We start from the raw sequence: 23622 nt of genomic DNA on the forward strand, positions 1-23622 counted from the left end.
TTAATCTTTTAATCCTAAACTTCCCTTTGACACTGTTCATTCCTCTTTGTATCTTGCATTTTCACAAATGTTCATTCCATTCAATAAACACTGAGTGTTACCATTTGAGGGTGAGGTGCTGAGGAAATAAAATGAATGGGACATAGATGGCAAGTCTAGTGAGTTAGATCTATGTGTTACAACATGGCTGTAAGTAGAGTCAACGATGGCAACGAAGGGGAAACGTTCAACTCCACCTGGGGACATCAGAGAAGGCTTCATGGAAAGAAGTTGATTTTGTCCTTTAAAAAATAGCTTATTTTTCTCCTTTTAAATAGCACTCACACATTTTATTTTATATATATTTTTTAAAGATTTTATTTATTTATTTGACAGAGAGAGACACAGCGAGAGAGGGAACACAAGCAGGGGGAGAGGGAGAGGGAGAAGCAGGCTCCCCGCCGAGCAGGGACCCCGATGCGGGGCTCGATCCCAGGACCCTGGGATCATGACCTGAGCCGAAGGCAGACGCTTAACGACTGAGCCACCCAGGCACCCCAGCACTCACACATTTTAGTACACCTGGAAAATATGGAAACATTGAAAAAAGTCCTAGCACTTAAAAAAAAAAAAAGACAAACCATTGGTTACATTTTGGTATATTTCTTTCCAGGCTTTTTCTCCATTTTCTTCCCCACATATATTTTTTAACTTTAAGTAATCTCTACACTCAACACGAGGCTCAAATTTACAACCCTAAGATCAAGAGTCACACACATCACCAACTGAGCCAGCCAGGTGCCCCTCCCATACATTTTTTATAAATTGTTTGTAACCATATATACATGGTTGTATATTATATATATGTGTGTGTGTGTGTGTATATATATATATATACACACACACATATATATATGGGGCAGGCACATACTCGTTTCCCAGTTGATTGATTCTTTTTTTTTTTAATTTTATTTATTTATTTGAGAGAGACAGAGAAAGCATGCGTGCACATGCATGTGCACAGGAAGAGGGGCAGAGGGAAAGAATCTCAAGCCGACTCCCTGTGGGGCTCAATCTCAGGACTCTGAGATCATGACCTGAGCTGAAATCAAGAGTCATACCCTCAACTGAGTGAACCACCTAGGCGTCACCATTTGATTGATTTTTAAAGGTTTTTCAAGTGAGGGCTGATGGAAGATAAAACTTTAACTCTAGATAGGGCTCTAGATAGCTCTAGTCCGTTTTTTGTTTTTGTTTTTTTTTTTAATTTTTAAGTAATCTCTATCCCAAACATGGGGCTCAAACTCACAACCCTGAACTCAAGAGCCATAGGCTCTATGACTGAGCCAGCCAGGTGCTCCAGAAGGCTCCTGCTTATTAAGTCCAAGTCACAACAAGAATTAATGTCTCCCGTCCAGCCAGTTGTCTTCCCCCTATACACAGTCACCTAATAGGCTGGAGAGCTAAGAATGAGCCATCTTCTGGAACAATGTCTGACTGTTAAAATTTGTCACTTACTCTATCAAAGAAAGGGGACCTCTCCCCCCATCACACACCTTTTCTCTTCATGGTCCTTACAGAACATCAGGCCCTGGTGTAGGGTACTTCAGGTAGGACTGGAATACACGAGGCTGTACCACAAGTTAGAAGAGTGGATTGTGGGTAAGAATATGGTTTAGAACCAGACCTCCTATGCTTGAATGTATGGCTGCCAATTAATTGTTGTATGGCTTTAAGTAAATCATTTAGTTGCTCTGAACTCTACTTTCCTCATCTATATAATGGGTGTAATAACCATCTACTTCATAAAGATTTTCTAAAAATGTTAAATAATGGGCCTTGGGACAGCAGGCAGCTGGGAGTGATGGGGTGGCCCTGGAGTAAGGGCTGTGGCATTGCTATGGCACGGTGGCTGCAGGGTTGTTGAGAAACTACTAAAATTCCTGTGGAAGTAAAGTAGAATTTAGTAAGAACATAATGGATGGAGAAGAGAAAACCTATGGTGGCTGTGAAGGCCCTGAAGCCACGTATATCAAATTGATATCTTTTTTTTTTAAAAGATTTTTATTTATTTATTGAGAGAGAGAGAGAGAGAATGGTAGAGAGAGAGCATGAGAGGGAAGAAGGTCAGAGGGAGAAGCAGACTCCCCGCTGAGCAGGGAGCCCAATGCGGGACTCGATCCTGGGACTCCAGGATCGTGACCTGAGCCGAAGGCAGTCGCTTAACCAACTGAGCCACCCAGGCGCCCTTGATATCTTTTTTTTAAAGATTATTTATTTATTTGAGAGATAGAGTGAGCGAGAGAGAGAGAGAGAGCACATGTGAGCAGGGGCAGAGGGAGAGGGAGAAGCAGGCTCCCTTACTGAGCAAGCAGCCCAATGCGGGGCTCCATCTCAGGCCTCTGGGATCATGACCCGAGTGGAAGGCAGATGCCCAACTGACTGAGCTACCCAGGCACCCCCAAAATGATATCTTTTGATGGTCATGAATTTATTGTATAAAGGGAACATTCACTAACATCAGGAACAATAAAAGCCATGTTGAGTGGCCCAAGTCAGTTTGCAGAGAACAAAACTAATGAGGGCTCAGTTGGTTAAGCCTCTGACTCTTTTTTTTTTTTAAGATTTTATTTATTTATTTGAGAGAGAGAGAATGAGAGATAGAGAGCACGAGAGGGAAGAGGGTCAGAGGGAGAAAGAGACTCCCTGCCGAGGAGGGAGCCCGATGTGGGACTCGATCCCTGGACTCCAGGATCATGACCTGAGCCGAAGGCAGTTGCTTAACCAACTGAGCCACCCAGGCACCCAAGCCTCTGACTCTTGATCCCAGGGTTGTGAGTTCAAGTCCTGCATTGGGCTCCACCCTGGGCTTAGCCTATTTTTTTTTTTTAAGATTTTATTTATTTATTTGACAGAGAGAGACACAGCAAGAGAGGGAACACAAGCAGGGGGAGTGGGAGAGGGAGAAGCAGGCTTCCCGCAGAGCAGGGAGCCCAATGAGGGGCTCGATCCCAGGACCCTGGGATCATGACCTGAGCTGAAGGCCGATGTCCAATGACTGAGCCACCCAGGCGCCCCGAGCTTATTTTAAAAAGAAAGAAGAGAGAAAGAAAGAAAAGAAGGAAGGAAGGAAGGAAGGAAGAGAGAAAGAAAGAGGAAGGGAGAAAGAAAAAAAAAAAACAAATGAAATCAGTTGGAGAGATCCGATCATATGTACTATCAAAAGTATGCATGTATTTTACCTACAATGTTTGCTACACTAACAGCTCCACAGAGAATCCTGAATTCCCAGTTGCACCTGCAATTGCACTGGAAATGCTGATGGCTGGGAACTTCCTAGATTGTTAAATAAAATAAATTATAATAAACTGTTAACTTTTTTCGTATTTAAAAAAAATGTTAAATAATCTATTCAAAGATTTAGCATGTGCCTGGCACATAGTAGATGGTCATTAAATGTTAGTTTTATCATTAAGCTGCCAAGCCAAGGACAACCTTGTGATGCCAGGCACAATGCTAAATGTTTGAATAACTCCCCATTCAGAACAGATAAAGGCTAAGCCCTTACTTCCTGCAGATATGAGGCTTGTCACCTGGGACTTCACCAGAAAAACATATACCTTCCTTCATACCATATGTTAACTCTAGTTTTGTACTGTTCTATACTTTTCTCTTAGGCCCTCTGGCTCTACTCTGAAATTATTAGAAAAAACTCTTGGGTAGGTTTGGATCTTCTTCTTGGAGTGCTCCTGAAGACACAATTGTCAGAAATGGAAAAAAAAACCAAAAACCAAAAACCAAACAAACCAAAAAACCTCTTTAGAGATAATATAAGGCAATAGGTGTCCCTGACCTAAGAGGAGTCGGCGCCAACGAACCTAGGGGTAGAGGAAAGCTAAACTTCATCAAAAACCTTCCATATTGTGAAATCCCTGCATTCTGTAAACTTCTCTTTTCTCGTTTTGCAACAGCTTGTCCCTACTGGAAAACCGCAGACCCTGTTCCCTATACCCTTCCTTATCCTGGACCCTCTGCCCCTTTGTCCCTCCTACTCTCTCCTCTCTAGTCTGCAAAGCTCTAACATCCCGTTTCATGTCTGGCCAAAGAAAATCTGCGTTAGAAATTCACTGGCTTCTTGTCCTTCCTTCCCTGGGCCCAGCAAAGCCTGGGACTCCATCTTGGGGAGATTGTTACTGTAGCAATTAACTTCTGGCAGCCTTGTTTTATCTAGTTAATACGGGGGGCATCTCTTGGCTTTACTCTATGGTTGTGCAGACTTTGTGAGGCTACTGAAGGGATCTCAGCAAGTCGGAGGATAGAGCTAGCAGTGTTTGCTCAAGTAACCTTGGATAACCAGGCTCTAAGGTAGGCTCTTGTAATGAGGATTAGGGTAGGATTCCAACAAGAGCTGCCAGTGTTGAGGGCTAAGGAGACACAGCGCCCTCTAAAGGGAGTGCGGATTAAAGTTGCTAAATCAGGCCGACGATATCACGTGTTCTCCTCTCTGCCAATTGAAACTTAATAATCGCTTCCTCTGTTCCCCATGGAAACAACTCCGCCCCACTGACCCTCCCGCCCCATTCAACCGTGAGGTTTTGCCGTTTTATTGAGTCTTTAAACTGACAATCAAATGCCTGCGCTTTCTGGCTGGACACCTTGCTTCTGCTGAGCAAGTTAGTACACTGATTGGCCAATAGAGCAATAGCTGGTACGATATAGTCCAATAATCCTCCTCCTGGGCGGGGTCTAATGAGGACGCGGGGCCAATCAGCGGCGGTGTAGCTTTTGCGGCTCCACGTCGGCACCAGCTGCGGGGCAAGATGGAGGCATTGATTTTGGTAGGAGCTGGAGGGGCAGCCGAGACGCTGCTGTGTCCAGAGGGGCTGGGAGTTGGGGTTCAGCCTGACTGGGTGGGGGTAGAAAGGGGGATTCCGGGTAATCCTCGGGGACCGAAGCTTCTGCCAGTCCCTGGAATAAGTGTGTGGCCTAGTGTAGGAACTGTAGGAGCTAAAGCCTCGGTTTAGAGTAGGAAGCTCTTCCGGGGAGAGGGCAGAATCCGTGGAAAGTTGAAGGGAGCACATGGAGTCCTTAGAATGCACAGTATCATAAGCATACTGTATCGGGGTCCTTTAGGTTCCCCCTCATTCTGAGCATTATGGATGATGGCCTGGTTTGACTTTCTCCAAACCTTCAAACTAGCCCCAAATTGTAAGAATAGACTGCAGGTATTTGTCATCACAGGGTCCTCCTCATGGTTGTCACAGCTTGACTCTTCCTTTGATAATAACGTTACATTTCTTCCAGAAACGGTTTTCCTTTTACTTCCGTCTCCTGTTAATCCCCATTATGTAGGTTTGTCATGGCAAATGTATTCCATCAAAGTTCTGGAATACCTGATAGAGTTAGCATGGATTATAGAATATTTTTCCAGACTCCTTATTCTGTTCTTTTTTTCTCCCCACTAAGACTTTAGGAGTTCTTAGTGCAGGATCTGGGATGCTGACTCTCCCTCTGGTTATATGAGCATTTTGGTGGCTAAAGGGTGTTTTAGATTCCTTGCCCATATTTAAAACAAATAAAATGCTGTTACTCCTTCTTTAGAACTGGACTAGAGGATTTCTCTCTAAAATGCTCTGCTTTGCAATTTGGGATGTTAGTACATATGTGTGTATAGGAATTTAACTCCCAGTCTCCTTCCTTGATTGAGTTGAATTCCAGGCTCTTTCCAAAGACGTTTTCTTGTATCTTTTCCTTCAGCTCTAATATATGTGCACATCGAGATTTTCATCAGGTAAAAGAGAATAACAGGTTTTATTTCTTTTCTTTCAAAATGGCAAAGATAGGGATACTTCTTTCTTAATGTATGGATTGGTCAAGTCAGGCAGCAAGCTTAAAATCTGAGTTTTTTTTTAATTTTTTAACTTTTTAAAGTAATCTCTACACCCAGTGTGGGGTTCAAACTTGTGACTCAGAGATCAAGAGTCGTAGGCTCCACCAACTGAGCCAGCCAGGCACTCCCTGAGTAGTTTTTTGTTTGGTTTTAAGATTTTATTTATCTTAGATAAAAGAGAGAAAGCAAAAGCAGGTAGAGGGAGAAGCAGGTTCCCTGCTGAGCATGGAGCCCAATGCGGGATTTTGATCCCAGGCCTCTGGGATCATGACCTGAGATGAAAGCAGACGCTTAACCGACTGAGCCACCCAGGTGTCCCACCCCCTGAGTAGTTTTTAATAAGATATTTTCTGTACCAGGCAGTTAGCCAGTATTCTTAACCAGTTAACAGACTAGGATAAATTCCAGGGAGTTGGTTTCTTTGGAAGTTTTCAGAAAATTTTAAAATGCTTCCTATATCTGTTTACAAGGGAGCCTGCTTAGAGGTATAGGACTGAGGGACATGATGCTTGGGGAGCCCTCTTAATAAGGGATCTGTGTGTAGGGGTGAGTTGAAGGAGGTATATGTGAAAGTCTTTCACATTTTCTCTTACCTCATTTTTCAGTTTCTGCTTCCTCAGTGAAGTCTATTTCAATCTGCTGCTTCCTTATATCCATTTTAATCTATACCTAAGATGCCACTTTCACAGATTCCTGCTAAACTGGTCAGGTACCCCTGAACTTTGCTTTTAAAACCATACTGATTCTTTGTCATGAGAAATCTATGTAATGGGGTTAGGGGAAACCAAATTGCAGGGAAAAGGGATGGCTCAAGGAAGCACATATCAAAACAATTAAATTTTGATTCCTCATCCTCCCACACTGTCTCTCTCATGTTACTATAGGTTTTCTCATCATGGACTTTCTACCTCTTCAGTATGCAGAGTTGTACTTTTAAATATCAGTTACTTTGTTAGGGACAAAGTACTAACAGATATCAATATGTGTGCTGGTCTCCAGAGTTATTATGATATTGAACTAGTATTTTCTTTCCTCTGTGTCAGCTCTTTCCAACATTTTTTTTTTTTTTGGTTCTTTACAATTTCATTATATTTTGGGCCCCCAATTAAGAATTTGTATATCTTTCTCACCATTCCAGCCTTTTCTCAACCAGAGTTCTAGGAGAGAATTAAGCCCTAAGGCATTCATTAATATAATGAATCAACTTCACTGTATCCACAGTGGTACTAGTTTGTACCATCCTTGGGAGAAGTAAAAAAAAAAACACAGTTATTTAAATAGTTTTCAGTATTCAGTGCTTCAGATGAGGAGTCCTAGTTGAGAATCAGGTGATCCTTCCTAAATTTTTATTTCTCTCTACCCTCACAAACCGGCCCACGAAATTTAGCCCCAACAGATTCAGAATCACCTTCCTGCATTGGTCCTTTTTAACCTCATCCCCTTCTCTGTTTACCCAATAGCATCAGATTACTTATTGCCATCTTTGTTGTGAAAAGTATGAGGAATCCCTGGATCTTACCTTAGCTCTCTACTGAACTAAAGTTTACTATACCATGATAATATTGAACAGACCACACTCCTTAAAGAGGGCAGACACCTTCTAAAGTTCTTTTGGCTTCCTCCTTTCACATTTCTGTTTCCTGGTTTGGCTGGACCTCTGGAGAAATCTGATCAAAGTATATTTTTCTATCCTCACCTCTATAAGGCACACAGCCATAGGATATTGAGAAGAAGGGAAGGGTAATCTAGAGGGGGTAAAGAAGAACATCTGCCGAAATTTGGTCTGATTATGGGAATTTCTTTTTTCTTTCTTTTTTTTTAAGCGAAGGCAGACGCTTAATGACTGAGCCACCCAGGCACCCCGGGAATTTCTAAATACCAGTAGTTTCCCTTCATTTAGGTACTTTACAGTGGGTCACATTTCTTTCTTGAATTACAGTAATCTGGCTCTAGGTTTTGAGCAGATTTGTTTAATCTTTCTCAGGTCCTCTTGTAGTCTCTAAGGAAAGAGACCCTTTCATCACCTTCCTTCCTGGTGCTTTATAGTGCTCCCAGCCTGCATCTTTGGACTCAGCTTCCTCTCTCCTGCTGTTTTCTGCTGGTTCTCCTTTTCTTAGGTGTGAATGGAGAGGGATCTCTGCAGGTCACCATTCTCCATTAATAACCAATGAAATCTTAAAAGGTAATGACTTATCCCCTTACTCCCTTCCCTCTTTACCTTTTTTTCTCAAAACTGAATTACTCTAGCTGTCTAGAACCTTAAATCTTTCATCATAGGTTTCATTTTTCCTAATCCTCTCTAGATTCACTTTCTGAGTGTTTTTCCAGTGTTTTTCCGACTAGACTTAATTCTATCCTTTCTCTCCCCTTAGTAACATTTTTTATTCTAAAACAATGACCAAATCCCAAATTCTGAGCCTCGTTCAAAACTCAGGGCATCCAGAGTGCACAAGAGTGTGCTTATATGTGGAGGAGGAAACTATACAGAATACATCAATGACTTAAAGGTTGATATTGCTCTGTGGCCTTCGCTTCCTGAATCATCTTAATGGGGCTTTTGTTAAATTCCTTTGGCACTAACAGTAGAGGTACTTGGCCTACATGCCCCCTCCCCCTGCTCTGGGCAAAGGTATCAATTACATTAAGCCCCCAAAGCACTCCCATCTCGTTCCTGGCAGTCCCCTGTGCCCCTCTCCCAGCTGCGTCCTTGCGGGTGCCTGGCCCCTCCATTTCGTTAGGAGAAGCAATCTCCTCGTTCCTGCACTGTGGAGATATATTTCTCAGCTAGGGCGCGAGCAGTGCCAGCACTGCCCCCGGTGAGGTCCCTGGCAGCCATAAAAATTTTTATTGTGATTATGTTGGTGTCGGGGTGTCCATCTGGGTTATTGCACACCTAGTTTAATTGATTGAAGTTTAATTTATTGACACTTCAAATTAAATGATCAGAATAAACTGTGCTGTTACTCTGGCCGGCTTGTTTTAATGGTTGATTGCTGGAAGCAGACCTCGGCTTGAACTAAAACCCCCAAAGAGCAATTGACGCTGCTTCTAACTCTCTCCATGTCTTGCCCTCCAAGAAGACCTCGTTATAGATTTCCGACGTATTCATATATATTTTTTCCCTCTCCTTCACAGTGGTGGGAAAGAGTTGGTCCCTGGCAAGGTATAAATTCTATCAAAGGTCTAGGGAAGCTGTCATACGGTCAAAAGAGGAGGGGGGTTCTCCATGTGAAGAAAGCCAGATCTTTGAGAAGCCAGGTCTTCCCTTCGAGGCAGAGGATGAATGCAATTATCCAGATATTTGAGGGAGCCTAGTGGCAGATTTAGGGTCTTTTTCATCTAGATATTTGCTACTGTTTTTTACTTCATTTACATGACTTGGTTAGAGTTAGGATATTGACAAGACAACTAGTTATGGAAAGGGAAACTCAAGAAGCAAAGGATTGAACCAGAAGTACCTACCTATCCACTTATAGTGGAGTAATTAGAAAGACGGAGGGCAGAGTACCCTCAAGCAGCTGACGAAGATGGATTGGGAGGTTGAGTCCATGCACATTACAAGATGCTGGTACTGGCAAAGGCCCTTTCACATTCTGTCTTGCCTTTCTCTCAGATCTGATTAGTAGAGGAGTTCTCTTACCCTTAGATTTCCTAGCTTTCATTTTCTGGTGTTTGACCACATCCATCTCTTCAGAAGTCTTTCCTGCTGTGTCACTGAAGTCTCAGGCTGCAGGTGAAGCCCATGTATCCCTATCTGGCTGTTCAGTTTTCGCACTGTCAAGGCAGATATCACCACCTACAGCCACAGGTTTGGATAGCTCTACTAACTTTCTTCACCTCCTTTTCTGGGGCGCCTGGGTGGCTCGGTTAAGCAACTGCCTTTGGCTCGGGTCATGATCCTAGGGTCCTGGGATGGAGCCCCACATCAGGCTCCTTGCTCTGCGGGGAGCCTGCTTCTCCCTCTCCCTCTGCCTGCTACACCACCTGCTTGTGCTCTTTCTCGCTCTCTGTCAAATAACTAAATAAAATCTTAAAAAAAAAATACCCCTTTTCTATTTTTTGTGGACTTATTAGAGGGAGACAAACTGGGGCAGAGGATAGCAGTTATTCCTCGGGGTGTGATTTTGAATTTTGGGTTGATAGACTGAAAGATGAACACAGAGGCTGTTCATTCATTCTCTTAGACTAGCAGATATGGGGCAGCGGCTGGGGGGGTGGGGGGCGCGGAAAGCATGAAACATCATAACCAAGGACTCAGCAGAAATAGATCTAGTTCCATTTAGTATTTCCCTTTACTGAATGGTATTTACATGAGAACTCTTGGATTACTGAACTGGGAAGGCAGGAAGTTCTGATGTTGCTCCCAGGCCTTCTGGTGTGGAGTACTCTGATTTCTGCTTGTTCAACTCCTCTCTCTTTCCACTGCTGCTTGCTCTGTCCTGCATTTCTGTAATTCTTTCACTTTCATAACAGTTGGAGATTTTACTTTGTCGCCCCTGGGGAAAAATTCTACAAATAGCCTTTCTGAATTTTTTTTTTTTTTTAATAAATTCTGGGCCCAATGTGGGGCTCAAACTCACAACCCTGAAATCAAGAGTTGCATGCTCAACTGACTGAGCCAGCCAGGGGCCCAGCTTTCTGAATGTTGAGAGGACCTGAGATTTTGCATTCCTGAAGAGCTTGGGCTTGGTTACCTTTGTCCTTCCTGTCTCACAGCCACCAAATTTAGTCATTGAAAGGTGCTGACCTTTGCTCCCCCTGCTGGCTGCATTAGTTTTCTCAATCATATTCATTAATTTATGAAGGCCACACACATATTTATTGAAACCATTATTTGGTGCCAGGCAGAGGAGAGGGGGTGATTTATAAAAGTATCACTCATTCCCCCCTTTTTTTCTCCCCTCTCCACACCATCTTACTATCCTCACAAAGTAGCATATTTAATTCTAACTGAGCTTGAAACCATAAAAATTTGTGAATGTATATTTTTCTGGGAACAGGGTCCATAGATTTCATCAGCTTACCAAAGAGGTCTTCTGTAACTTAAGGTATTAACTTTAACTGATCTAGGGCAGGCCTCTCGTTTCTCCGATGAAGAAGCAGAGTCCCACAGAAAGGTAGAACTTGAATTAATGGCCGATCCAGATTATAATAAAGGGTTTTAGGAGTTTAGAGACATTTTCTGCTGGAGCATATGAGTTCTTAGTAGTGACTGTGCTTTCACATTTTGTATCTGTGTCAGATAGGAAGATTCTTCCTAGTTGTCTCTTCGTGACATCACTTCTTCCTTCCTAAGACTTGTGTTCAGTTTCCTCTTTATAGCCGGGATTTAGTCTCATGGCATCTGGGTTATGTTCCGTGGTACCTGTGGCTCCTAGTCTTTCCTGAATTGTGCTTGAATCTAAGCAAACTTTTGGGTAGTGTATAAAAACTATGCTTCCTTGTCAAATCCTTGAGTTAATTCTTTTCATTTAAGTCCCTAGGCTTGTGGCTGGAAAATTGGAGCCCTCAACCCCAGAGGAGCTTTTCATTTTAAAGAAGTTGGCACAGAATCAGGGAGCAAAATACTTGCTTAGCTATGTGGCTGGGAGTGGTATCTAGGAATTTTTCCTTCTAGTTTATACTGTTTTGGTTTTACTTTATAAATAGGGTTGAGGGAAGAGCATCTTGTTTCTTGTTGTTCAAAACCTGTTGCCAAGCCAGGGTACTACTTTTGGCATGGCCATAAAGATTTCTTTATAAGTGGAAAATGAAGAACTTTCTAGGAATCTCAACTGGATTCTTACTTGTGCCCTTTCAGCTCTGTGGATAGCATCCTCTAACTCCACAAAGGCTTCTTGGTCATGTCCCTCCCTTCCCTGTGAATTAAATAAAGTAACCAGTCTTAGCCCTCAAATATCCTGTCTGCCTGCTGCAAAGACTTATTATCCGCCCCCTCCCGCCCCTCCTGCCCCAGTCCTTTTCTGGTGGCATTCCATGATTTTATCCCAGAGTGCCCTCTTACTGTATACATTGTGAACTGACTTCATTCCCGTGCTTTTTCAGGGCGCACCTCTCCTAGTTTGACTTACGAGACACACAAATAGCTTTTATCCAGAGCTGCCTTTTTAATATTTTTGCTGACTATAATTCTGAGGAAGCACTGCAGGTCATTCGAAGGCCCACAGGGGGCAGCACTAGGAATGACTTCCTCCTCTAGTCCCCTCTGTGCTGGGGGCGCAGGTACTGGGAGATGTTTTTCACCAGGCTTCAGAAAGCCTCTGATTGAGATCAAAGACTCCTTTGCAGCGGGCTAGTTGCTTGTTCCGTGTTGTTTCAGCTCTCCTGAGGAGCCCAGTCTGGTTTTCTTGATAATAAAAACACAGGAAAATCTGTCTGAGCCACCCACCTCCCACAAACCCATCTGCCTACACATCATTTCCAGGCACTATTAGCATTTGAGGTGAAGTTCTGTTATACACTCAGGCTGTGGCTCTCTGAAAGTCAGTGCATCACAGAACTTTGTCTCGAAAGCTTGCTAGCAGCTACACATTTGGGAGTGGGAGGGAAGAATAGACCTTTTAAATCCTTTGAACATGGCCCTAAGCTTGTAGGGTCTTTTTCAGTAATCAGCATTTAATGTGTTACAAGGTCAAGCCTAGTCCATTGTCCAGGACGCCCATTTCTCAGTAGCTGGGAGTTATTTATAAACTTGCCCTTTGCAAAAACTTAAGATGAAATTACATTATCACTAATGTCTTCTGGGGCCTTTAAACTGGCTGGTTTTATGGTATTAGAGGAACTCTTGGCCTCCCCACTCCTGAGAGGTAAAGGCCCCCGGCAGAAGTGGAACCGGCAGTAGTCAGGAGGTGGCAGGAGAAGTAAAGGAGATGCTGGCTCCAGCTGTAGCAGAGTGGAGAATTAAAGCAGCATTTAGACTCATGCCTAAATTCTTGGCTTCATTTAGTGTGGTTATCCCTTGGAAATTTGAAATGACCAGTCTTTTCTCTAGTGCCTTCTTACCTCTTTTCAGAGCTGTAGTACGTCGGATCTGGTCTCCCTGCCTTCCTTTGCCTGTCTTTTATCCTTTCCAGTAAGATCTAGTTCCTATTTTGGGAGTTTCCTTGATAACATCTTCTAGGAAGCCAGTGAGGAAAGCTAGGAGCGGAACCCAGGGAACTATTTCTATCTTTGCCAGCAGTTTTAGGCACCCATACCCCATTGGCCACAAAGGGCAAAGGGCATTGTTTCCTAGTTGGCTGGTGGCTATAAGGGTTTTTCTTTTCTTTTTTTTAAAGATTTTATTTATTTATTAGAGAGAGACAGCGAGAGAGGGAACACAAGCAGGGGGAGTGGGAGAGGGAGAAGCAGGCTTCCTGCAGAGCAGGGAGCCCGATGCTGGGCTCAATCAATCCCAGGACCCTGGGATAATGACCTGAGCCAAAGGCAGACACTTAACGACTGAGCCATCCAGGCGCCCCAGGGCTTTGCTTTTCTTTGGGATCCATCTCATTCTTTCTAGGGATGCCAGACTCTATGGCTGCAAGAACCAGTTACCTATGCCAGATTAATGCCCAGTTTAAACCATTAGGAAGCTCTCCAAGTTTCCTGTGAATGTAGAGAGAGGAACAGAGCCAAAGATTTCCAGGGAAAAGGTTGTAGGAAAAATGATCTTTTCTAAATTTCCTTCCCTGTGGGCTTCTTTTCCTCTATTAAGGAAATTCATTCCCATTGGTATCTCCCTTTGGTGAATTGAGGATCCAGTTGCTATAGCATTGAGGCTGCTTTATGGGGAGATCTTTCTGTGGGGCATAGGAGTTAGGAAAGCTTCTCTATTTGTGACCTTTTAGATGATATTCTAGGGGACTTCCCTCTGCTAGACACGGAGTTCCTTATTTTGAGACAATATTTATTCCAGGGAGTAATGTGTATAGGGTAGGCATCTCTTAAGTGTTTATCAGAGGAGAGATAAGTTGGTAGTAATATCACCCAAAATGGCCACACCAGAATGTCTACCTATATTTGGAAGTCTAATTATAAGAGGGTCCCTTACATGCTTACTGCTTCAAGAAATTTTTACTTTATTCTCATGCTTCATTAGTTCTAATAATCATTCAACAAATACTGAGAGTATAGTGTGTGTCACACATTGTTCAGGACACTTGGAATAAATCAGTGAACAAAACACAAAAATTGCTGTTCTCAAGAATTCAAGTGGGGAAAGCTTACATTCTTCATCACCCTGTTGTCAAAAGACTGGGTTCCCTTTACTCTTCATTCTTAACTCCTTGAGGTAGGGTTGGTTCTTTGCATGGAACCATAAACCTCCTGGAGCCTCATGGGACAGTTTACCTTTGTAGAGGTTGTAATTTCTAGATCCTTGGCAATAATTCTTTCATCCTCACTCTTGGGTCTTTATTAAACACATGCTTGGAGATTATATTTAGCCCCTGTGAGGACTGCGGGTTTCCTAAGTAAGGCCAGGAAAGGAAGGCAGCAAAGCAACAGCCCTTTCTCATAGTACAGGGGAGGGATATCAGTGGTAAGTAATGATGATTAGAAATTCAAGGAATGTGAGGGGCACCAACCGGCTCAGTTGGTAGAATATGCGACTCTTGATCTTGGGGTTGTGAGTACATTGGGCGTGGAGCCTACTTAAAAAATATATTTAAAAAAATTCAAGAAATGTGAACCTGCAGACACCTTCCATACACATAACACTGCCTCCCTTTCCTTCCTCTTTGTCTCCTGGTTAGCTGGTTCCCTAGAAGTTGCAGGAGTAGAGGAGCTTTTGCAAAGTGTTATGTTTTGCAGTTGAGTGTAACCATTAAGGCCGAGGCTATGGTTCCTTTATGAGAGCCATTATCCTCAAAATTTGATTTTGGGTAGTAAAAGAACACTCCCCTCTGCTCATTATATCTAGGCTTCAGGCTTCTTAGATTCTCTTCTTACTACTTCTTAATTCCCCCCAAATTCAGATTGGTTTATGTCTTGGGAAGTTAAGTGGTAGTGGTTGTGGGTGTAGTAGAAGAATTGGGATCATAGGGGAAGTCTTGGAAGATGGATGTCTCACGGGGTTACATTCATAACTGGTGTGTCTGTGTGCATGAATGTGTGCACTTGCATGTATTCTCATTTCCCTCTGCACAGTGTGTGGGTGGTTTAGGGAAGGCTTGCTTTATGCCTCTGCATTGCTACTGCATTGGGACTGCAGAAACTTCCAAGTATACTAGGGCATTCAACCCTATTTTCAGATAGCCTCGTGCAGTGCCTATTAATTAATCTGGTCACATTCCATACCTACCTGTGCATGGGAGACCAGGGAGGGAGAGTAATTTGGAAAATAACTGTAGCATAGTATTTGGAAATAACAGCATGACCTACCTTGATTAAACCCTTTGTGAGTCTGGCTCAGAGAAACAATTTCTCTGATGCTGCTTTGGAGTCCTTTGTTGAAATGCCCCCTCCCTCAATTCAGTTCATTCACCACTTGATCATTCTCAGTGGGAATTGCCTAAATCTAACCAGGCTGGGATAGGGGACATACAGAGGCACCTCTGTATCCCCTTGCAGCCCCAGTGGGACTAGGGGAACATATTTGGTCTGCCAGTGGTGGCAGGAGCCTCAGGACTGAAGTTATGTTCATATCTCTTCAGGAACCCTCCCTGTATACTGTCAAAGCCATCCTGATTCTGGACAATGATGGAGATCGACTTTTTGCCAAGGTGAGATTCCCTTTGAAATTCATTTTGGAGCAAGACAAAGACTTATTCTGAAATTTGGATCTTGGGACTGCCCCTGTTATCTCATATTCCTTGATACTATAATTTTGAGAATTCTCACATTTTCCTGTACCTACTCCAGGTAAAACCCAAACTGCTTCTGTATCTTAGTTACCCTGCTTCCATACTTGCCTCCCACAAATTTTGACCTCCTTTGTTGTCAGCATCAGATCAGGGAAGAGCTTGGGAACCTTGGTTTCTGAACAATACAGTGTCTGGGTGTGAGAAGCAGGCTCCCCGTGCCCATCTCTCCTGTCCCCTTTTCCTTCTGCCTTGTCACCCTGCCTGGGTTTGTCCAGGGAATTCTCTTGCAGTTCCAGGGTTCCAGCCCTAGGTCTGCAGTCACTACCAAGATTGTTACCTCCTGACGTCCCCCGTGTGATGTTTCTAACTTTGGATCTATTGAAAGAGAGGAGAAAGGACACCCCTCTCCTCTCCATATTCTCCCCCTCCTGTGGAAATTTTTTCTGTCCCTGGTGTATTAACTCCGGGCGAGCACAGCATAAATCAATCAGCAGGTAGAGATTAGTTTAGAATTCACCAGCTGTTCCTCCCTGTAATTGGATGTAACTATGCAGGACACCTTTTGAAACAGTTATCCAGTTACTAAATGCCAGACCTGTCATAGGTCTTCAGCTGACTGCGACGGATTAGCCCCTAAAGAGCAGAACGATTTAGTAGCCTGTATCTCCACCCTGTGCCAGGGAGAGCTTGGGAGTGGGCTCAGCAATGTGCTAGATGGTCTCTTGCTTCTTGCAGGTTGCAGAAAAGAGAGCTAAGATATAAGATTGGGGTAGGGTTTGCCTTTTTTTAGAGAGGTTTATGTAGCCTTTCCCCATTCCTCAGCTTTATACTGTGTGTGAGGGTCTGAAAGAAGTGTTCTGTGCTTCTAGTGCTTTTTGTGTTCCCCAGCACTGCTCCCTGACATGGGGTAACTCCTAGAGAGCACTTGATGAGAGTAGTTTCAGGATTGCTCTCCTAGAATGCAGACAGGGGCAGAGCTTCATCATAGGGCTTGTAGACCTCTGCCCCTCTAGTCTCAGAAATGTGAGGTGGGCATGCTTACAGCAGGGTCTTTAAAAGTTTTTTTTTTTTTTTTGTATTCGCTTACTCACTGACCATTCCCTCCCTCCATAGTTTTTCCTCCTTCATGTCAGTATTTTCCCCTCACCCCATGCGTTGAAGGAGAGAAATCCAAGATCCAGGGCAAACACAGACACTAATCATTCTGGGCTCCCAGCTCTAATGATCCAACCCATCTCCTTTCTCTCTGACCAGTACTATGACGACACCTACCCCAGTGTCAAGGAGCAAAAGGCCTTTGAGAAGAACATTTTCAACAAGACCCATCGGACTGACAGTAGGTCATTTTCCTTTCACTGCTCCCTGTGTTGGGGGAGCCATGGTGGGCAGGGGGTGGCAGCAGGACTGCAGAGAAGGGATAAAATGACTGCTTCCTTTTTCTCTTTTTACCTCCTCCCCTCATATAATAAACTCTTCAGAATGTAATGGGGAGGTGAGTGTACCTCACGCGGGAATACCGTGCTGGAAGGTTGGCTGTTAGCTACCTGTCTAGTCCCTGGATTTATGAGCCTCACTTGACAAATTTAACTGCAGCTCTGCTTACTGTACCGCATCCATTAGGGCAGGTAAATGGAAGTCTGTAAAGGTGACCGCTCTGCATTTTCACCTCCGAAGGATCGACTAGTATCCTGTCTCATATACAAGGAGGGAAATAAGGGTAGTTCGTGGGGAGGTGGTTAGAGAAGATACATTTTGATTTCCCCAAGTTTGTACTATCCTTCTTCTGCTACTACCCAGAAAGAAAAAGCAGGTCAGCTTTGGTCTTTGGGGGTTATTATGACCTACCATACTTCAGCCCAAACAGCTGAATGCCAGGAGTTCACCAGTAATTCCTTCTATCCTGCTTTCTTATCTCAGGCCACCCACTGTTTCCACCTTCCCCTTCCCCTCCCAGGTGAAATCGCTCTCTTGGAAGGCCTGACAGTGGTATACAAAAGCAGTATCGATCTCTATTTCTATGTGATTGGCAGCTCCTATGAAAATGAGGTGAGAATCCCACCCCTCTTTGCTATCTCTGATCCCACTTCCTAAACCATAGGCAGGACATAGTTACTGGTTCTGGACCCTAGAGTGCCATGTCCCTCTGGCTTCTGACTCGGGTAATAAAGTTGTCAGGGATCCCTGCTGACCTCATAAACATGGCCTAGCAAACAAATCAACCTAGAGTGGAAGTTTTCCCCAATTGCTCTTTTTGTTTTTTCTTTTTTTAAGTTCTATTTATTTAAGTGATCTCTACACCCAGTGTGGGGCTCGAACTCACAATCCTGAGATTAAGAGTTACATGGTCCTCCGACTGAGCCAGCCAGGTGCCAATTGCTCTTGCTTTTTTATCTCCATGTAGGAGACACCATATATATTTAAATACATACTAACATATATCAGTGGCCTTCCCTGTGTAGTGTTTTTAAAGATGGATTTCTTTTTTTAAGATTTTATTGAGAGAGAGAATATGTGCACGTGCACATGCGGTATGGGGGGGGTTGCTGGGGAGGTAGGGGCAGAGGGAGAGGGGAGAGAGAATGTTCAGTAGACCCTGTGCTGAATGTGGAGCTTGACACAGGGCTTGATCTCATGACCCTGAGATCATGACCTGAGCCAAAATCGAGAATCAAACACTTAACTGACTGAACCACCCAGGCATCCCTTAAAGATGGATTTCTGAGGTTTGGTCAAGGTTGGGGGGATGCTTGCTCCTGCTATGAAGGGTCCACACCTGACTGAGTTTGGGTCAGTTAGCCAACATTTGGGGTCATGTTGAAGCCATACATTCTGAATGGATCAACTTGAGAAGACTGTGGGTATAGTCTTCCTATGCACAGGAAAAGCTACTTACCTCAGGTAAGTCTCCAATGTCTAGGAGAGTAGATAAGTAAAAATAAGCCCCCACCTAATTTGAAGCAAAAGCAAAAGTTTGAGAGAATGAATTCTTCTGAAGTTCTTACTACTTGCTACTTTAAGTGCTTTGTAAGGTACATTGTTACCTAGATCTTACAGCACTTCTGTGAGTTTTGGGCATTAGTGCCCTTGTTTTATAGATGAGGAAACCAAACCATGAGGAACGATACGAAATTACTTGCGTATGACAACTGTTGAACTACAGAAGTGGCAGTTTCATATCGTTCAACCTAATAACTTTTCCAGGGTCACATATCTAGAAATGGCTCAGCTGGGATTTAGCCCAATCTATTTGACGCCAAAGACCATGCTCTTTCCACTAACCCTCTGACCTTAGCTATTGTTTGGATATTGATTTCTTTACCTAAGATACCAGGTAATGCATATACAGTTGGCAAAGACATGTAAAGGACTGTGATGGGAAGGTTTGAACAGTCTGGTCAAAGAGAGACCTCGAATTGTGGGATTGTGTAGCAGAATTTATTTCTGTGAGAAACCACAGGTCCTCTTCCTGTTTTGCTCTCACTTCCACGTTATGCTTTTGGTCCTTTATGAAAGCCTGTGTCTTTTAATGCCTAATGAATTAGTGGGTTTTGTGTTCATGTAGCAGTTTTCAGGGCCTTGAACCTTATCCTTCTGCTTCTTCTGTCTCCCAACAGCTGATGCTCATGGCTGTTCTGAATTGCCTCTTTGACTCATTGAGCCAGATGCTGAGGTGAGCAGGCCATTGTTGACATCTGTTTGGGAGAGAAAGTCACTATTCATCAGGCCCAGGGGTTTGTGGGGGAATTAGCAGAGGCTCCAGAGAATTGACTTACCTTGAGAAGTTAGGCTTATTATTTCAGAGTAATTCCCACTGATGGGGAGGACTGGATGGAAAGTATGTCCCTCCTGTGGGATAATTATCCTAAGAAAGGGGACTGGGAGGGAGCAATGTCTCTCTACTCTCTTATTACCCAGTGGCTATGTCAGAGTTCTGAGAACCGTTAATGTGCTTTCCTAGACTTCATTAGAAGGTAGGGAAAGGGCAAGCATAGGGAAATATCCCAGATGTAACATTAGTACCTTAGGAATGGAGGCAACATTCCCAATTTTTAACTTTAGCCCTTAGGTTTTTCCTTCTTTAGAAGAGGAAGAATATACCATTTACCCTCTCCTCCCTTTCCACCTCCCCAGCAGCCCTCTGTTCCCCACGTAGATGGGCAACAGAAGAGATATAAGATACTTTTCCTGAAAACATCCAGGAGTCTGAACTTCATTCCCCCAGCAGCTCCCAAGTGAACCTAGTACAGACAGCCATCCACCATTCGGAGCAGAACAGCAGGCGCTCTCAGCCCCACAAAATCAGCAGGGCAAATGGCTCAGATTTCCTCAGGAAGGGGATGATTTATTTCTTAGCCAGGTGAATGAATAGACTTCATTTTGGTGATCTAGTGAAAGAGTCAAACTGACGGATGTGACTGGCCACATGCACAACCACCGGATCTAAGGCTGGTGGATGAGGGCCCTGACTGTTCCCAGCCCCCTAGTTGGGCTTCTTTTTAAGGCCTGAGAAGAGCTGGAGAGGGATGGGGGCGAGGGGGAGCAGAGAGAGGCTTAGAAGGTTTGTCAGAGCTTAAGTACAAATAGAGTTTGCACTCAATTCCTCTCTACCTCCCGCCACTTCCAGATTGAGTTTAGCTGTTTATTTCCTTTTTTCCACCCACTGATGTCAGCGTTTATGAGCACTGTCACTAGCAGCATCATGGTAGGTAGGGAAGAAACTAGCTCTGGATAATCAACCCTTGAATAGTCAGAAATTGCCTGTAATTTTTTTTTTTTAAGATTTTATTTATTGACAGAGACGTAGCAAGAGAGGGAACACAAGCAAGGGGAGTGGGAGAGGGAGAAGCAGGCTTCCTGCTGAGCAGGGAGCCTGATGCGGGGCCCGATCCCAGGACCCCGGGATCATGACCTGAGCTGAAGGCAGACGCTTAACGACTGAGCCACCCAGGCACCCAGAAATTGCCTGTATTTTTTGAGTCTCTTTCCTGACATTCCTGATCCTTACTCCTCAACTAAGAGTAAGAAGAGGTTTAGATTGGATAAGCCAAAAAGTTCTTACTTACTTTTTAGTCTCTGTGGTTGGTGGAGACATTTTATTGGTCTAGTTTTGGATCTCCAACTCAGACAATGTCCTAGGATTCCTTTTATACACAGGCTGGTTTTTTCTCTTCTCTTGGGGACTCAGGAAAAATGTAGAAAAGCGAGCTCTGCTGGAGAACATGGAGGGGCTCTTCTTGGCGGTGGATGAAATCGTAGATGGAGGGTGAGTTTTCTGACCTGCCTGGACCTCCTTGGATTTGGGGTGAGGGGGTCGGATAATTGCCTCTGTCCTAAGGCAAGTGGCCTGAGTGACCACAGTATCCCCACAATGAATGAGTGTGTCTTTCAGGACAGAGTGAATGCTGGTTTCTTCTTTGTCTTCTTAGGGTGATCCTAGAGAGTGATCCCCAGCAAGTGGTACACCGGGTAGCATTAAGGGTAAGCAGGAGTGTGCTCCCCTACATCCCCCATCTACTAACTGTCCAGGACCAGACCTGCTAAATGCATCTAAAGGTCAGGGCTTATAGAATACATACAGCCTTCCCCTTCCCTTTCAATTTCTCGTCTCAAAGAGGGGAAGCAGAAGGAGCATACTTTTGCCCCTTACCTGGTACCTAGGATCCCATATAGTCTTTGCACAGAGGAGACATTTAATACATACTTAATTAAATCAAAGATGAATAAAAGAAACTTTAATATTAATGGTTCTGAAACTTAAAGGAACTTGAGTTTGACTTATACTTCCTTTGGGGATGGATCCCAATCAGATAAGTCAGGGGAGTGTCTTCCTTGTCTTAAAGTCTGAGGACAGCACCTCTCTGTTAGGAAGCATTTATTTGCCAGAACCTCAGTCTTCTTTTGGTGGTAGTAATATCAGAAAGGGGCCTCTGAGTTAACCATAGAAGCCTCCAAGTCTGCTAGAGAGATAATGGCGGGTATAGAGAGAGACTACCAGGAAATTGTGGGGTGCAGAGATGTTTAAGCAAAGCAAATCTCCCCATTCATAGGATGTCCCAGCTCTGACCTCTACAGAGTGAAGGCTGACAGTGTCGGGTAATGGGAATCTTCTCCCTTAACTGCCGTGGGCTCCATTTGCATAGTTTAATCTTCTCCTCTAACATATGTCTCTATGTGGCAAGAGAGAGGGTTCCCCCCCCCCACTCCCGCCTTACCCTTCTCAGGCTGCTGTTGCAGCAGTTTATTTCTTGAAATTAACATGCTGTCGTTACCCATCAGGCCTTGCGGGATCCATTAAATTACCCCTGGCTCCCCCTCATCCTTTCCCTAGTGATATTGATATTCAGGGAAGGTCTTCTCTAACTAGGGAATCAGGTCCCCCACCCCCAAGTTGAGGATCAGATAACCTGCTGATTACTTGTAATGGAATAAATCTTTTAAGAAGTCCTCCTGCCTTAAAACAGAAGATGGATGAAATGACCCTTTCCTACTCACAGTCCCTCTGGCCAAGAAAATTGTGGCTGTACTACCTAGAAGGGACTGAGAAGTCAGGCATCTGCCTTTTGCTTCAGTTTAAAGAACTACCTTTTCCCTCTCCATCACTGACTACTTACTCCAGCTTTCTCCCATGCTAAATGCTTGTCTCTGTGTCATAGGGTGAAGATGTCCCCCTTACGGAGCAGACCGTGTCTCAGGTATGACTTTCTCCTTTCTTCCTCTCCAGATGGACTGGGCCACTAAAGAGGCTAGAATAGCATTCCACCCCAGCCCAAGTCTGAATGAGTCTAGAGCCTGAAGGCACATCTTTTCTTGGCTCCCTCTTATTCCAGAGAACTGGGGACTCATATAGCCAAACACTCTCTACCCACCCAATTCCTGTCCCACATTCCTGTGAGCAGTGGCTGTCAGCCTTGCTCTGTACCCTTCAAACCCTCCCTGCCTGTTGCCTCATTCAGTGATTTATTCCCAGCAGAGGCTTGCCTTAAGCAGATGGTCTGTGTGTGTGTGTGTGCGTGCGAGTGTGTGCACACGCGCACGCACACACACACACGCACGCTCTCTCTCTCTCTCTCTCTCTCTCTATTATTCAAATGAGGGCTAAGCTGGAAATGCATATTCTAGAATAAGCAGGTTTTGCAGATCCATCCTGCTACTTTGTGGATAGATTGTCTACCTGATGTGGGAGGCAAGGGAGGGATTCTGTTTTCTACCTACTTGGAATTCTCACCAAGAAGTCCATCTGGATGTGGTAACCCCTCCTTTCTAACATATATCCAGTAACCCCCAGTTTTTTTCTTTCCTCCCAGGTATACCTCTTCTCTCTTCATCCCCCCAGTGGATTTGAATTTTTTTGGAATTTCCCAAACTGACAATCCTCTAGGGCCTTAGAGAGCTTCTTCCCATCCCTCTACCCTTGGGGATTTTGTATTTGCCATTCTTCTAAGGACAGGGAAGGCAAGTGAGGGGAAGGAGAGCCCCAATCTCAGTCCTTGCCCTGCCCCCCAGCAAGCCCCTCAACTGCCACCCTTGTCCCTGCAGGTGCTGCAGTCAGCAAAAGAACAGATCAAGTGGTCACTCCTTCGGTGAAGACCTCACTGTTCCTGGCTCCTCACCCCCTCAAAAAATCCACACGTCTGCTGTGACTTCTCATCCAGTCCCCCAACTGATGCTCTCAGGGTCATCTCGGGGATCACAAGGGTTCCTTAAATCTCCATTCTGTCTGGTTGCTCCCCCAAACCCCCATGTATGCTTCCTATTCTTTCTTTCTTTTTTTTGCAGTCTGAGAGTAAAGCTCCCAGCAGATTCTAAATGCAGGGTAGGGGAAGCACCCTCTTCCTTTTTACACCAGATTATGCTCTCATGCTCTCCTACCCCCCATATTTTCTTCTCAACTTCTCTGCCCTTTGCTGCAGTTACACTTGAGATCAAAGCAGGAGAAAGAATGTGCTGAGTGTTTTCCTCCCTTTGCCT

The 23622-nt window shown here is 44.2% G+C and overlaps 1 protein-coding gene and 1 pseudogene across 1 annotated transcript; both read left to right on the forward strand.

Moving 5' to 3' along the window:
• The first annotated feature begins 1956 nt into the window (after nucleotides 1–1956).
• Nucleotides 1957–3327, forward strand: LOC114225878 (elongin-C-like; annotated as a pseudogene).
• A 1416-nt stretch (nucleotides 3328–4743) lies between these two features.
• COPZ1 (coat protein complex I subunit zeta 1) lies at nucleotides 4744–23375 on the forward strand. The gene is made up of 9 exons (XM_028125597.2): nucleotides 4744–4817; nucleotides 15505–15573; nucleotides 16909–16990; nucleotides 17609–17700; nucleotides 19269–19324; nucleotides 20840–20917; nucleotides 21081–21132; nucleotides 22308–22346; nucleotides 23191–23375. The coding sequence occupies exons 1-9, from the start codon at nucleotides 4800–4802 to the stop codon at nucleotides 23236–23238; spliced, it is 534 nt and encodes a 177-aa protein (XP_027981398.1). The 5' UTR covers nucleotides 4744–4799; the 3' UTR covers nucleotides 23239–23375.
• The last annotated feature ends 247 nt before the right edge of the window (nucleotides 23376–23622 follow it).

Source organism: Eumetopias jubatus, unplaced genomic scaffold (assembly GCF_037043125.1).
Source record: "Eumetopias jubatus isolate StellerSeaLion01/CBP00866 unplaced genomic scaffold, mEumJub1_p1.0 scaffold_8, whole genome shotgun sequence".
Lineage (NCBI taxonomy): Eukaryota > Metazoa > Chordata > Mammalia > Carnivora > Otariidae > Eumetopias > Eumetopias jubatus.

What these genes read in the sequence shown, in the direction of transcription:
- COPZ1 (XM_028125597.2), top strand. An exon ending in GCAGCTCCTATGAAAATGAG is followed by an intron (nt 17,701 to 19,268) that starts GTGAGAATCCCA and finishes GTCTCCCAACAG; the next exon opens with CTGATGCTCATGGCTGTTCT. An exon ending in TCATTGAGCCAGATGCTGAG is followed by an intron (nt 19,325 to 20,839) that starts GTGAGCAGGCCA and finishes TTGGGGACTCAG; the next exon opens with GAAAAATGTAGAAAAGCGAG.